The sequence below is a fragment of the Nerophis ophidion genome, linkage group LG27, assembly GCF_033978795.1.
Source record: "Nerophis ophidion isolate RoL-2023_Sa linkage group LG27, RoL_Noph_v1.0, whole genome shotgun sequence".
NCBI classification, from domain to species: Eukaryota; Metazoa; Chordata; class Actinopteri; order Syngnathiformes; family Syngnathidae; genus Nerophis; species Nerophis ophidion.
Genome location: NC_084637.1, coordinates 25605498 through 25618990, shown reverse-complemented (window position 1 = coordinate 25618990; position 13493 = coordinate 25605498). Strand labels below are relative to the sequence as shown.

General features: G+C 38.3%; 1 protein-coding gene across 1 annotated transcript; it reads right to left on the bottom strand.

Moving 5' to 3' along the window:
- Positions 1-2388: 2388 nt before the first annotated feature.
- On the bottom strand, positions 2389-12273 carry LOC133544336 (ly6/PLAUR domain-containing protein 6-like). The gene is made up of 5 exons (XM_061889548.1): positions 12210-12273; positions 9472-9638; positions 8282-8380; positions 2628-2758; positions 2389-2562 (listed from the first exon to the last, which is right to left on the bottom strand). Exons 2-5 carry the CDS (start codon positions 9587-9589, stop codon positions 2389-2391), a joined length of 522 nt encoding a protein of 173 aa, XP_061745532.1. The 5' UTR covers positions 9590-9638; positions 12210-12273.
- Positions 12274-13493: the final 1220 nt, after the last annotated feature.

The following is a 13493-nucleotide window of genomic DNA, read 5'->3' as shown; positions in this document are numbered from 1 at the left end:
ACACTCTACAGGACTGCTTGTATCGCACATGATATCACACATGAGTAAACACTCTACAGAACTGCTTATAGCACATGATATCACACTTAAGTAAACACTGCACGATAGATTTTATCGCGCACGATGTCACACGTGAGAAAACACGCGGAAAGACTGCTTGTATCGCACATGATATCACACACAAGTAAACACTCTACAGGACTGCTTGCTTCGCACATGATATCACACTTGAATCAACACTCCGCACAATCGATTTCATCACACATGATAACACATGAGGAAAAACACTCTACATGTCTGCTTGTATCGCACATGATATCACACACAAGTAAAAACTCTACAGGACTGCTTGCTTCGCACATAATATCACACTTGAGTCAACACTCGACAGGACTGCTTGTATCGCACATGATATCACACACAAGTAAACACTCTACAGGACTGCTTGCTTCGCACATGATATCACACTTGAGTCAACACTCTGCACAATCGATTTTATCACACATGATAACACATGAGGAAAAACACTCTACAGGACTGCTTGTATCGCACATGATATCCCACATGAGTAAACACTCTACAGGACTGCTTGTATCGCACATGATATCACACATGAGTAAACACTCTACAGGACTGCTTGCTTCGTACATGATATCACACTCGAGTCAACACTCTGCACGATAGATTTTATCGTGCATGATATCACACATGACTAAACACGCGGAAGCACTGTTTGTATCGCACATGATATCACACTCAAGTTTGCAACTCTTGCTACTCTGCATGATTGATTTTATCGCACATGATAACACATGAGGAAAAACACTCTACAGAACTGCTTGTATCGCACACGATATCACACACAACTAAACACTCTACAGGATTGCTTGCTTCGCACATGATATCACACTTGAGTCAACACTCTGCACAATAGATTTTATCACACATGATAACACGAGGAAAAACACTCTACAGGACTGCTTGTATCGCACATGATATCACACATGAGTAAACACTCTACAGGACTGCTTGCTTCGCACACGATATCACACTTGAGTCAACACTCCGCACAATCGATTTCATCACACATGATAACACATGAGGAAAAACAGTCTACAGGACTGCTTGTATTGCACATGATATCACACACAAGTAAACACTCTACAGGACTGCTTGCTTCGCACATGATATCACACTTGAGTCAACACTCCGCACAATCGATTTCATCACACATGATAACACATGAGGAAAAACACTCTACATGTCTGCTTGTATCGCACATGATATCACACACAAGTAAAAACTCTACAGGACTGCTTGCTTCGCACATAATATCACACTTGAGTCAACACTCTGCACAATCGATTTTATCACACATGATAACACCTGAGGAAAACACTCTACAGGACTGCTTGTATCGCACATGATATCCCACATGAGTAAACACTCTACAGGACTGCTTATATCGCACATGATATCACACATGAGTAAACACTCTACAGGACTGCTTGTATCGCACATGATATCACACATGAGTAAACACTCTACAGGACTGCTTGCTTCGCACATGATATCACACTCGAGTCAACACTCTGCACGATAGATTTTATCGTGCATGATATCACACATGACTAAACACGCGTAAGCACGGTTTGTATCGCACATGATATCACACTCAAGTTTGCAACTCTTGCTACTCTGCATGATTGATTTTATCGCACATGATAACACATGAGGAAAAACACTCTACAGAACTGCTTGTATCGCACATGATATCACACACAACTAAACACTCTACAGGATTGCTTGCTTCGCACATGATATCACACTTGAGTCAATACTCTGCACAATAGATTTTATCACACATGATAACACGAGGAAAAACACTCTACAGGACTGCTTGTATCGCACATGATATCACACATGAGTAAACACTCTACAGGACTGCTTGCTTCGCACACAATATCACACTTGAGTCAACACTCCGCACAATCGATTTCATCACACATGATAACACATGAGGAAAAACAGTCTACAGGTCTGCTTGTATCGCACATGATATCACACACAAGTAAACACTCTACAGGACTGCTTGTATCGCACATGATATCACACATGAGTAAACACTCTACAGAACTGCTTATATAGCACATGATATCACACATAAGTAAACACTGCACGATAGATTTTATCGCGCACGATATCACACGTGAGAAAACACGCGGAAGGACTGCTTGTATCGCACATGATATCACACAGGCTAAAAATAACTTTTGCACACTACAATCCGGTTTATGAGCACAGAGTTTCCATGTGTTTTGAAATAAAAACTGCAAAGTCATCATAAACCACATGTGCTGATGTCCACATTCTCTGTCTATTTGCGTCTCATCGACATCCTAGCGCGAGGACGCCAATGATGATGACGTCACTCCATGTCCGTGCGTGACGTCGCGCGGCCGCCGCGCTGCCCAGAGGGGACGTGGAGGAGAAAAGGGCGGCACTGTGGTTTCTGGGGAGCGCCACGTTGCAAATGTTCCCCCGGCAGCAGGACGAGCACACCTGAAATAAAACGCAGACTTTCACCGCGCGTGAGCCAGAGCGAGGTGGCGGCGTCCGGCACGTACCTGGCGGCCAACGTCGTGGTCGTCAGCACAGCCCGTCAACAGACACGCCTCCGGGGGGACACACCGCTTGGTCACGGAGATGCTGTTGCCATGGCGATCCATCACGTGGGTGGTGTAACAGTACCTGCTGTCTGAAAGACAGTCCATGAGCAACTTTCCAGGACTTCAGATACGCCGTCAAAAAAAGTCGGTCGATTTTTACGGTAAAAAAACAAACAAACTGGCAAATCCGTCGGCAGAATTTCACCGTAAATATAAAAGTGGTACAATTTTTACGGTGACGCACTGTAAGAAAAAACATCAATTTTACAGTAAAAACTGGCTGCTCAGTTGCCAGAATTTTACCGTACACATAACAGTGGTACGGTTTTTCCATTTACAGTAATGCACTGTAAAAGCTACAACCGGAGATTTTACTGTACACATAACAGTGGTACGGTTTTTCCATTTACAGTAATGCACTATAAAAGCTACAACCGGAGATTTTACTGTACACATAACAGTGGTACGGTTTTTCCATTTACAGTAATGCACTGTAAAAGCTACAACCGGAGATTTTACTGTACACATAACAGTGGTACGGTTTTTCCATTTACAGTAATGCACTATAAAAGCTACAACCGGAGATTTTACTGTACACATAACAGTGGTACGGTTTTTCCATTTACAGTAATGCACTGTAAAAGCTACAACCGGAGATTTTACTGTACACATAACAGTGGTACGGTTTTTCCATTTACAGTAATGCACTATAAAAGCTACAACCGGAGATTTTACTGTACACATAACAGTGGTACGGTTTTTCCATTTACAGTAATGCACTGTAAAAGCTACAACCGGAGATTTTACTGTAAAAAAAAAAAAAAGAATGTTAATTCAGTCTCCAGAATGTTGCCTAAAAAATACTGGCACTATTTTTCAATTTACGGTAATGCACTGTAAAAAATAAATGTTTTAAATAAAAAAAGTGTAGGTGTTATGGTAAAAAAAAACTGGCAGCTCAAGGTCCAGAACTTTACCGTAAAGATAACAGTGGTATCGTTTTTCCATTTACAGTAATGCACTATATGTCAGGCTTGTCCCTGACAGTTTGGTCTTTTGTCTTAGTTTTTCCTCCGCATTTGTCTTTGTTTTCTGTCTTTAGTTCCTGTCAGCACTCTTATTTTAGTTCTGTTTCCTGTTTGTCTCCCTGAGTGCTGTGTCCCCTCAGCTGTGGCTGGTTGGCACCTGGCCACACCTGGTGTCAATCAGCCAGTCACTATTTGAACCTGTTTGGTCCTACAGTCAGATGCTAGATTATTGTCGTGTCGATGTCACTTGTAGCTTTGTCTACTTCTGTTCACTCTGCTCATGCCATAGTTTCGTCGTGTCACAGTAAGTGTTTTTGTTCTTAGCCAAGTTTGTTATCCGCCTCGTGCGCGCCTTTTGTTGGTACTCTTTTGGTTTGTTCTTGTTTTAGTGTTTAATTAAATCATGTTTTCTTACGCAATGCCTGCCTCCTCCTCTGCATCTTGGAGTTTGTCACCAACAAACTCTGACACTATAAAAGCTACAACCGAAGATTTTACGGTAAAAAAAATATATAACTGTCAATTTAATCGCCAGAATTTTGTCTAAAAAAATACTGGCACTGTTTTTTAATTCACGGTAATGCACTGTAAAGAAATAAATATATTTTAAATAAAAAAATGCAGGTGTTATGGTAAAAAAAAAACTGGCAGCTCAAGGTCCAGAACTTTACCGTAAAGATAACAGTGGTATCGTTTTTCCATTTACAGTAATGCACTATATGTCAGGCTTGTTCCTGACAGTTTGGTCTTTGTCTTAGTTTTTCCTCTGCATTTGTCTTTGTTTTCTGTCTTTAGTTCCTGTCAGCACTCTTATTTTAGTTCTGTTTCCTGTTTGTCTCCCTGAGTGCTGTGTCCCCTCAGCTGTGGCTGGTTGGCACCTGGCCACACCTGGTGTCAATCAGCCAGTCACTATTTGAACCTGCTTTGTCCTCCAGTCAGATGCTAGATTATTGTCGTGTCGATGTCACTTAGCTTTGTCTACTTCTGTTCACTCTGCTCATGCCATAGTTTCGTCGTGTCACAGTAAGTGTTTTTGTTCTTAGCCAAGTTTGTTATCCGCCTCGTGCGCGCCTTTTGTTGGTACCCTTTTGGTTTGTTCTTGTTTTAGTGTTTAATTAAATCATGTTTTCTTACGCAATGCCTGCCTCCTCCTCTGCATCTTGGAGTTTGTCACCAACAAACTCTGACACTATAAAAGCTACAACCGAAGATTTTACGGTAAAAAAAATATATATCTGTCAATTTAGTCGCCAGAATTTTGTCTAAAAAAATACTGGCACTGTTTTTCAATTTACGGTAATGCACTGTAAAAAATAAATAAAAATGTTTTAAGTAAAAAAGTGCAGCTGTTATGGTAAAAAAAAAACTGGCAGCTCAAGTTCCAGAACTTTACCGGAAAGATAACAGTGGTATCGTTTTTCCATTTACAGAAATGCACTATATGTCAGGCTTGTTCCTGACAGTTTGGTCTTTGTCTTAGTTTTTCCTCTGCATTTGTCTTTGTTTTCTGTCTTTAGTTCCTGTCAGCACTCTTATTTTAGTTCTGTTTCCTGTTTGTCTCCCTGAGTGCTGTGTCCCCTCAGCTGTGGCTGGTTGGCACCTGGCCACACCTGGTGTCAATCAGCCAGTCACTATTTGAACCTGCTTTGTCCTCCAGTCAGATGCTCGATTATTGTCGTGTCGATGTCACTTAGCTTTGTCTACTTCTGTTCACTCTGCTCATGCCATAGTTTCGTCGTATCACAGTAAGTGTTTTTGTTCTTAGCCAAGTTTGTTATCCGCCTCGTGCGCGCCTTTTGTTGGTACCCTTTTGGTTTGTTCTTGTTTTAGTGTTTAATTAAATCATGTTTTCTTAAGCAATGCCTGCCTCCTTCCCTGCATCTTGGAGTTTGTCACCAAGAAACTCTGACACTATAAAAGCTACAACCGAAGATTTTACGGTAAAAAAAAATATATAACTGTCAATTTAGTCGCCAGAATTTTGTCTAAAAAATACTGGCACTGTTTTTCAATTAACAGTAATGCACTGTAAAAAAAATGTTTTAAATAAAAAAGTTTAGGTGTTATGGTAAAAAAAACTGACAGCTCAAGTTCCAGAATTTTACCATAAAGATAACACTGGTATGGTTTTTCCATTTACAGTTATGCACTAAAAAAGCTACAACCGGAGCTTTTACTGTAAAAAAATATATATAACTGTCAATTAAGTCGCCAGAATTTTGTCTAAAGAAAAATACTGGCACTGTTTTTCAATTTACGGTAATGCACTGTAAAAAATAACGTTTTAAATAAAAAAGTGTAGGTGTTATGGTAAAAAAAAACTGACAGCTCAAGTTCCAGAATTTTACCATAAAGATAACACTGGTATGGTTTTTCCATTTACAGTAATGCACTATAAAAGCTACAACCGGAGATTTTACTGTAAAAACAAAATTAAACTTTCAATTCAGTCGCCAGAATTTTGCCTAAAAAAAAATACTGGCACTGTTTTTCAATTTACTGTAATGCACTGTAAAAAAATGGTTTGAATAAAAAAGTGTAGGTGTCATGGTAAAAAAAAACCTGGCAGCTCAAGTTCCAGAACTTTACGATAAAATAACAGTAGCACCGTTTTTCCATTTACAGTTATGAACTGTAAAAACAACAGCCAGAGATTTTACACGGAAAAACCCCACAACAAAAACAGGCAATTCAGTGGCTAAAATTTGACCTAAAAATTGTCACGCCCATGGGATCATGTTTTGTTTTTGTCATGTTTGGTTTTATTTTTTGGACACATGTTTCCTGCTTTTGCACTTCCTTGTTTGCTTTGTTTCCATGCCAACTAATTAATTTTCACCTTGCCCTCATGTCAAGCCCCTGTCCTCAGTTCTCACACCTGTTTGTAATTATCATAGCTATTATTTAAACCGGAAGTTGCCAGGAAGTCAGCCTGGCGACTTTCTGTCAGGCTTGGACTATGACTTGGATTGTTTCTCCTTCGCAAAGGAAAATTGGCACGAGCCAGGCGAGAATGTAAGTACATTTTTATTTATTAAACACTCTAACTAACAAAAAGGGAAAAAAATGGCGCACACAATGGCAGAGAACAAACTTGACTACTGAAAATAAAAATGACTAGCACAAAGGCATGACTATGAACGAAATAATCAAAAGACATTAACTGTGGCATAACACAAACCCAAAACTTACGTGGCATGGACAGAAATAATAAACAGCATGGCAAAAAAAAGTTGAGGAATATGTAAAGTCGCCAGATTGACTTCCTGGCCACGTCCGGTTTAAATAATAGCTATGATGATTACAAACAGGTGTGAGAACTGAGGACAGGGGCGTGACATGAGGGTAAAGTGAAAATGAATGAGTTGGCATGGAAAGAAGGCAAACAAGGAAGTGCAAAAGCAGGAAACAAGTGTCCAAAAAATAAAACCAAACATGACAAAAACAAAATATGATCCCATGGTCGTGACAAAAATAATAGTGGCATAATTTTTCAATTTACGATATTGCACTGTAAAAAACTGGCTACTCAGTTCCAAAACTTTACTGTAAAAATAAAAGTGTTACCGTTTTTACATTTACGGTATTGCACTGTAAAAAAAAAAGTTCCTAGATTTTTACGATCAGAGACTGGAAGCTCAGTCGCCAGAATTTTAACGTAAAAAATAACAGTGCTAGTTTTTCTATTTACAGTATATGCAGCTAAGTCGCCTGAATTTAGCTGTAAAAATATATTGGTACTGTTCTTACATTTACAGTAATGCACTGTAAAAACCACAACCAGGGATTTTACCATAAAAAAATAAAACGGACAATTGAGTTCCCAGTATTTTGCTTAAAAAAATACTGGCACTGTTTTTCAATTTACAGTAAAGCACTGTACTATCTATCCACTGGTGCTTACAAAGCTGTCTTTGATCTTATCAAGCAAAAGCCTTGTAAATCTCAACTGTGTGCGATGAAATGCACCGTAGAGGTGTCGGTTTCTCAGATCTGGACAGCCACGGGAAGGGCCTTATCAGGACGCAAAGTCTACGAGCGAAGAGGGGGCAAACCTGACACAGCTCCAAGCACCTTTTGTTTTAACGCTTTATGACTGCATAATGAGACCATTCCCTTTATAGGCAGCTGCAGCTATGTAATCAGGGAATGCCCAAATAAATGGTGAGGCGTGGAACTTTTTCCTCTGAGCTTGTATGAGGGTGCAGTTTCCACACGCTCTCCTCATGAGCTAAATTGAATCTTCTCTCTGTTTGATTCTTTGCCTCACGTCCTGTTTAATAGATAGTTCGGTGTTGGAACCTGACAGAAATGTTAGCAGATTTTACGGTTAAAAACTGTCTGCTCCGTCGCAATCATTTTGCTGTAAAAATACAATGGTACTGTTTTTACATTTACATGAAAAGAAATGCAGCTCAGTCAGCAGAACTTTCATGTCAAAATAACAGTGGCACCATTTTTTCATTTACTGGAAAAAAATATATATATAGATTTTATGGTTAAAAAAACACAGTGGTTTGGTTTTCCATTCACAGGAATTCCCCGTAAAAACAAGACTGCTGACGGTGCATGATGGGATGGTACCTTGTGGACAATACACGTCCGGTGCCCAGCGGTTACACTCGTAGTTATCTGCAGCATCTTGACATGTGAAGCACTTGAATCCTCCAGGATGAGGTGTTGCTATGGAAACCAGAGACAATAAGAGACAATAATTGATTTTTAAGGTTATACATACATACATACATACATACATACATACATATATATATATATATATATATATATGTATATGTATGTATATATGTATAAACATATATATACATATATATATATGTATATATACATGTATAATTATTGACATTATTGACAATTATTTAAAATTTACGAAATTTGCTTAAAAGTTACCATAAAGCATTAGCATGCTAACGCTAGCATTATGACATAGGAAAAGTTTGCATATTTCTAAGATGGCACTAAGTATCGAAATCCATGATTTTTAGATATATGCAAATAGAATTTGAAGAAATGTTAGCATGCTAACGTTAGCATGCTAACATAGGAAAAGTTGGCATACTTCTAAGATGGCACCAATTAAAAAACTTAATGATTTTCAGGTTTAAAATGTACAAACTTAGCTCAAAAGTTACCGTAAAGCATTAGCATGCTAACGCTAGCATTATGACATAGGAAAAGTTAGTATATTTCTAAGATGGCACTAAGTATCAAAATCCATGATTTTTTGATTCATCCATCCATCCATTTTTCTACCGCTTCCAATGAATATAATTTGTAAACATTTTTTTTTTAACTTGCAAATCATTTTTTTTAAATTGAGGAACATTTGATTTTTTTCTTGTGAAACTTTTTTTTTTTTTACTTGCGAATTGTATTTTTAATTGAAGAAAATTGTGTTCATACTTGAAAATCGTTTTTTTTTTATTTCCAGAAAGTTGTTTTGATTGAAAAAAATCTGTTTTTTACTTGTAAATCGTTTTTGTAATTGAAGAAAATTGTTTTTATTATAGTGAATTGTTTTTAGAGAATAATTATTTTATTTGCAAATTGTCTTTTTCTTACTTACGAATCCTGATGATTGAGGGAACCCCGCATGAAACAGTTCTGTAGAGATGAAGTAGTCTTGTGATTTTTTTCCCAAACCTACATATATTATATCGCGCTCTACCACGGTATCGAGCATTATATATATATATATATACATATATGTATATATATATATATATATATATATATATATATATATATATACTTACTTGAAGGGTGCAGGTGAATGATGTCCTTCATGCTGAAATCCCGCATCTGCACCATTTGCAGCCGGTCCGCGAGGTTGCTCATCAGCAGGATCTGGGCCAGGGTCGGCCAGAACTCCATCACTGACCCCAAATATCTGCATGCACTTTGAAATGTTGCCAAGGGAACACTGAGAAAGGGAGAAGAAAATTCAATCCTTTTTTGGAAAATAAATAAACGAGGCTGAGGGCGGTCTAATGGGACAGGCTTCAGTCCAAATGCTGGATTTTCGCCTGGCACACGTGTTTGACTTGCCTGCATTCAACATTAGTTTTGGACATTAAAAAGTGCAGCTTTTGAAAAAATGGTCTTTCTGTCCCCAGTCTTTCTCTATGAAATGTATTTTTCTAATGATATTTTACTCAGATTGCATTACTTCTAATGGGAAAAAATTGCTTCGGTTTTGGTTCGATCTGTTCTTCGTCTGACCTTTTGGAACAGATTACGAACAAAAACTGGAGTGCCGCAGTAGTTTAATGTACGCTTTTATGGACTTTAATTACTGCCAAAACTCTACGAACACAAAAATGTTTTTAGTCACGCTCAACGATTCATAAGTAAAACATTCTTTTAAATCAAATGATTCGCAAGTAAAAAAAACACAAAACTATTTTTCTTCATTTAAAAAATAGATTTTGAGTAAAAGAACTACATGTAAGGAATAAAAACGATTCGCAAGTGAGAACTTTTTTTTCTACTGAAAAAAACAATTCGCAAGTTAAACATTTTTTCAATTCAAGTAAAAAAAAGTTTTCTATAAACAAAAAAACATTTGCAGATAAACTACAAAATATTCTATTAAAAAATATTCATAAGTAAAAAAAGACAATTTGCAAATTAAATTATGATTCTCTAAAAACAATTCACAATAATAAAAACAAATTTCTTCAATTACAAAAACAATATACATGTAAAAAACTGATTTTCTTCAGTCAAAACAAGTTTCTGGAAGTAAAAAATTAAATAAGCGAAAGTTAAAAAAAGAATGATTTGCAAGTAAGAACACAATTTTCTTCAATTAAAAATACAATTCGCAAGTTAAAAAAAAAAGTTTCACAAGAATCAAATGTTCCTCAATTTAAAAAAAAAAGATTTGCAAGTAAAAAAAAATATCTTTACAAACTATTTATTTGAATCTAAAAATCATGGATTTTGATACTTAGTGCCATTTTAGAAATAAGCTAACTTTTCCTATGTCATAATGCTAGCGTTAGCATGCTAATGCTTTATGGTAACTTTTGAGCTAAGTTTGTACATTTTAAATCTGTAAGTCATTAATTTTTTTTAATTGGCGCCATCTTAGAAGTATGCCAACTTTTCCGATGTTGTCATGCTAACGTTAGCATACTAACATTTTATGCTAACATTTCTTCAAATTCTATTCGTATATATCTAAAAATCATGGATTTTGATACTTGGTGCCATCCTAGACATGTACAAACTTTTCATATATGGTTAGCATGCTAATGTTGTATGCTAGCTTTTTTAGCTAATGTATGTTTAAACCAGAAAATCATAGATTTTGATACTTGACGCCATCTTAGAAGTATTTTTAGCATGCTCAAAATTTTATGCTAGCATATTTGTTATTTTCATTAATATAAACCTAAAATTCATGGGTTTTGACCCTTGTCTCCCTTTTTTCATATTACAACTTTGATTGATTGATTAGTTGATACTTTTATTAGTAGATTGCACAGTTCAGTACATATTCCGTACAAATGACCACTAAATGGTAACACCCGAATAAGTTTTTCAACTAGTTTAAGTCGGGGTCCACGTTAATCAATTCATGGTAGCTAATGTTAGGGTTTTATTCTAGCTTTTTAGCTTCAAACAACCCTGGACCAGAGGTACACACACCGATAGCAGAAGGGATCAGTTCTGAGAAAAACAAATCAAGGGCCTTCTTCACTTGAACCGCCATGCTTTAACTCTTGAGTAGACTTTTCCATGGCAGACTCCAGTTGCACAACGTAGACTAACGAGGCAGGACTCCGAGTGATCCATTGGCTAAGCTCCTCCGAGTGCCGGCGCTACCGTTAATCACATAAAGACATGCCGAGGACTCAAAGGAAAAGTTGAGATTTAACTCTACAACTTTGAAGTGTCTGACCAAAGCCTGGAGTTAAAAAACAACAACAACCCGAGGGCAAGCAGAGTCCCGCTTAAAAGGAATTTGAATGAGGGTCTGGTTCTCCTGCAGAATGTGCAGCTTGGGAGTGTAAAAGTTGAAATGTTGCGCGTCTGAAGTCCCACCAACTATTGTAGCAGCTTAGTTGTGTCAACTTGACGCACGGCGAGGGATTAACTTCTGCTCTTGTACGACTGCACATATACTCTGGAGCTAATATCATGAACAATATGCAAACATGACGTGTTGCGCAACCTATAGCGTCTCATCACTGCTCATAACTGTGTGTAAATAATTAAAAGATCCCTCATCTGCATGCAGCCGATCTTTGCTGCTCCCGAACTGAATAATTAAGGAGGCTATTTATAGGGTTGACGTTGGAAAAACAGCAAGCCCTATTCCAACTTGTCAACTCAAATAGCCTTTAAACGCTGACTTCGGCACGCCGTAGTTGGAGGCGATGAAAATCGCACAAAACATCACGAACTGCTTGTTTTTTTGAATAATCTTTGGAACAAATTTGCTCGTCGTAAGTCAGCGACACGCCTCCAGCTAAACAGGACTTACCGGGGGAAGAAGCCAAGAGAGACCACTGAACTGCTCGCAGACAGGAACCAAAGTGCTGAGAGTGTGCGGCTCAAACAGGAAGGGGGATGAAAAAAAAAAAAAAAAAGGGGGTGCAAAGAATCAGCGTGACGTCACCGTGACGATGGCCACTAATCTTCATTGAAGCTTATAAAAAGTACATCATGCATATTTGATGAATTAGAAATGTCAAAACATGTATCTGTTGTTAAATAGTTATAATTAGTGAATTTATATAATCCATCCATCCATTTCCTACCGCTTGTTCCTTTTGGGGTCGCGTGTGGGGGTGCTGGAGCCTATCTCAGCTGCATTTGGGTGGAAGGCGGTGTACACCCTGGACAAGTCGCCACCTCATCGCAGGGCCAACACAGATAGTGTCAGAGTCAAACACTGATGACATCTATTAATCAGACAAGCAAAGAACCATGCAGGTTAGTGCCATGATTGGGTATAAAAACAGCTTCACAAAAAATGCTCAGTCTTTCACAAGAAAGGATGGGGCGAGGTACACCCCTTTGTCCACAACTGCGCGAGCAAATAGTCAAACAGTTTAAGAACAACGTTTCTCAAAGTGCAATTGCAAGAAATTTAGGGATTTCAACATCCACGGTCCATAATATCATCAAAAGGTTCAGAGAATCTGGAGAAATCACTCCACGTAAGCGGCATGGCCGGAAACCAACATTGAATGACCGTGACCTTCGATCCCTTAGACGGCACTGTATCAAAAACCGACATCAATTTCTAAAGGATATCACCACATGGGCTCAGGAACACTTCAGAAAACCACTGTCACTAAATACAGTTGGTCGCTACATCTGTAAGTGCAAGTTAAAGCTCTACTATGCAAAGCGTAAGCCATTAATCAACAACATCCAGAAACGCCGCCGGCTTCTCTGGGCCCGAGATCATCTAAGATGGACTGATGCAAAGTGGAAAAATGTTCTGTGGTCTGACGAGTCCACATTTGAAATTGTTTTTGGAAATATTCGACATCGTGTCATCCGGACCAAAGGGGCAGAGAACCATCTAGACTGTTATCGACGCAAAGTTCAAAAGCCAGCATCTGTGATGGTATGGGGGTGCATTAGTGCCCAAGGCCTGGGTAACTTACACATCTGTGAAGGCACCATTAATGATGAAAGGTACATACAGGTTTTGGAACAACATATGCAGCCATTTAAGCGCCATCTTCAGCCAAGCCACAACAGCGTGGCTTCGTAAAAAAAGAGTGCGGGTACTTTCCCGGCCCGCCTGCAGTCC

Excerpts from the sequence above, each read along its gene's own strand:
- LOC133544336 (XM_061889548.1), bottom strand. The coding sequence starts at position 9,589 with ATGGAGTTCTGGCCGACCCTGGCCCAGATCCTGCTGATGAGCAACCTC. Across the intron at positions 8,381-9,471 it reads CATTCACCTGCACCCTTCAA|CAACACCTCATCCTGGAGGA; the intron begins GTAAGTATATAT and ends TGGTTTCCATAG. Across the intron at positions 2,563-2,627 it reads ACCACGACGTTGGCCGCCAG|GTGTGCTCGTCCTGCTGCCG; the intron begins GTACGTGCCGGA and ends GTTTTATTTCAG.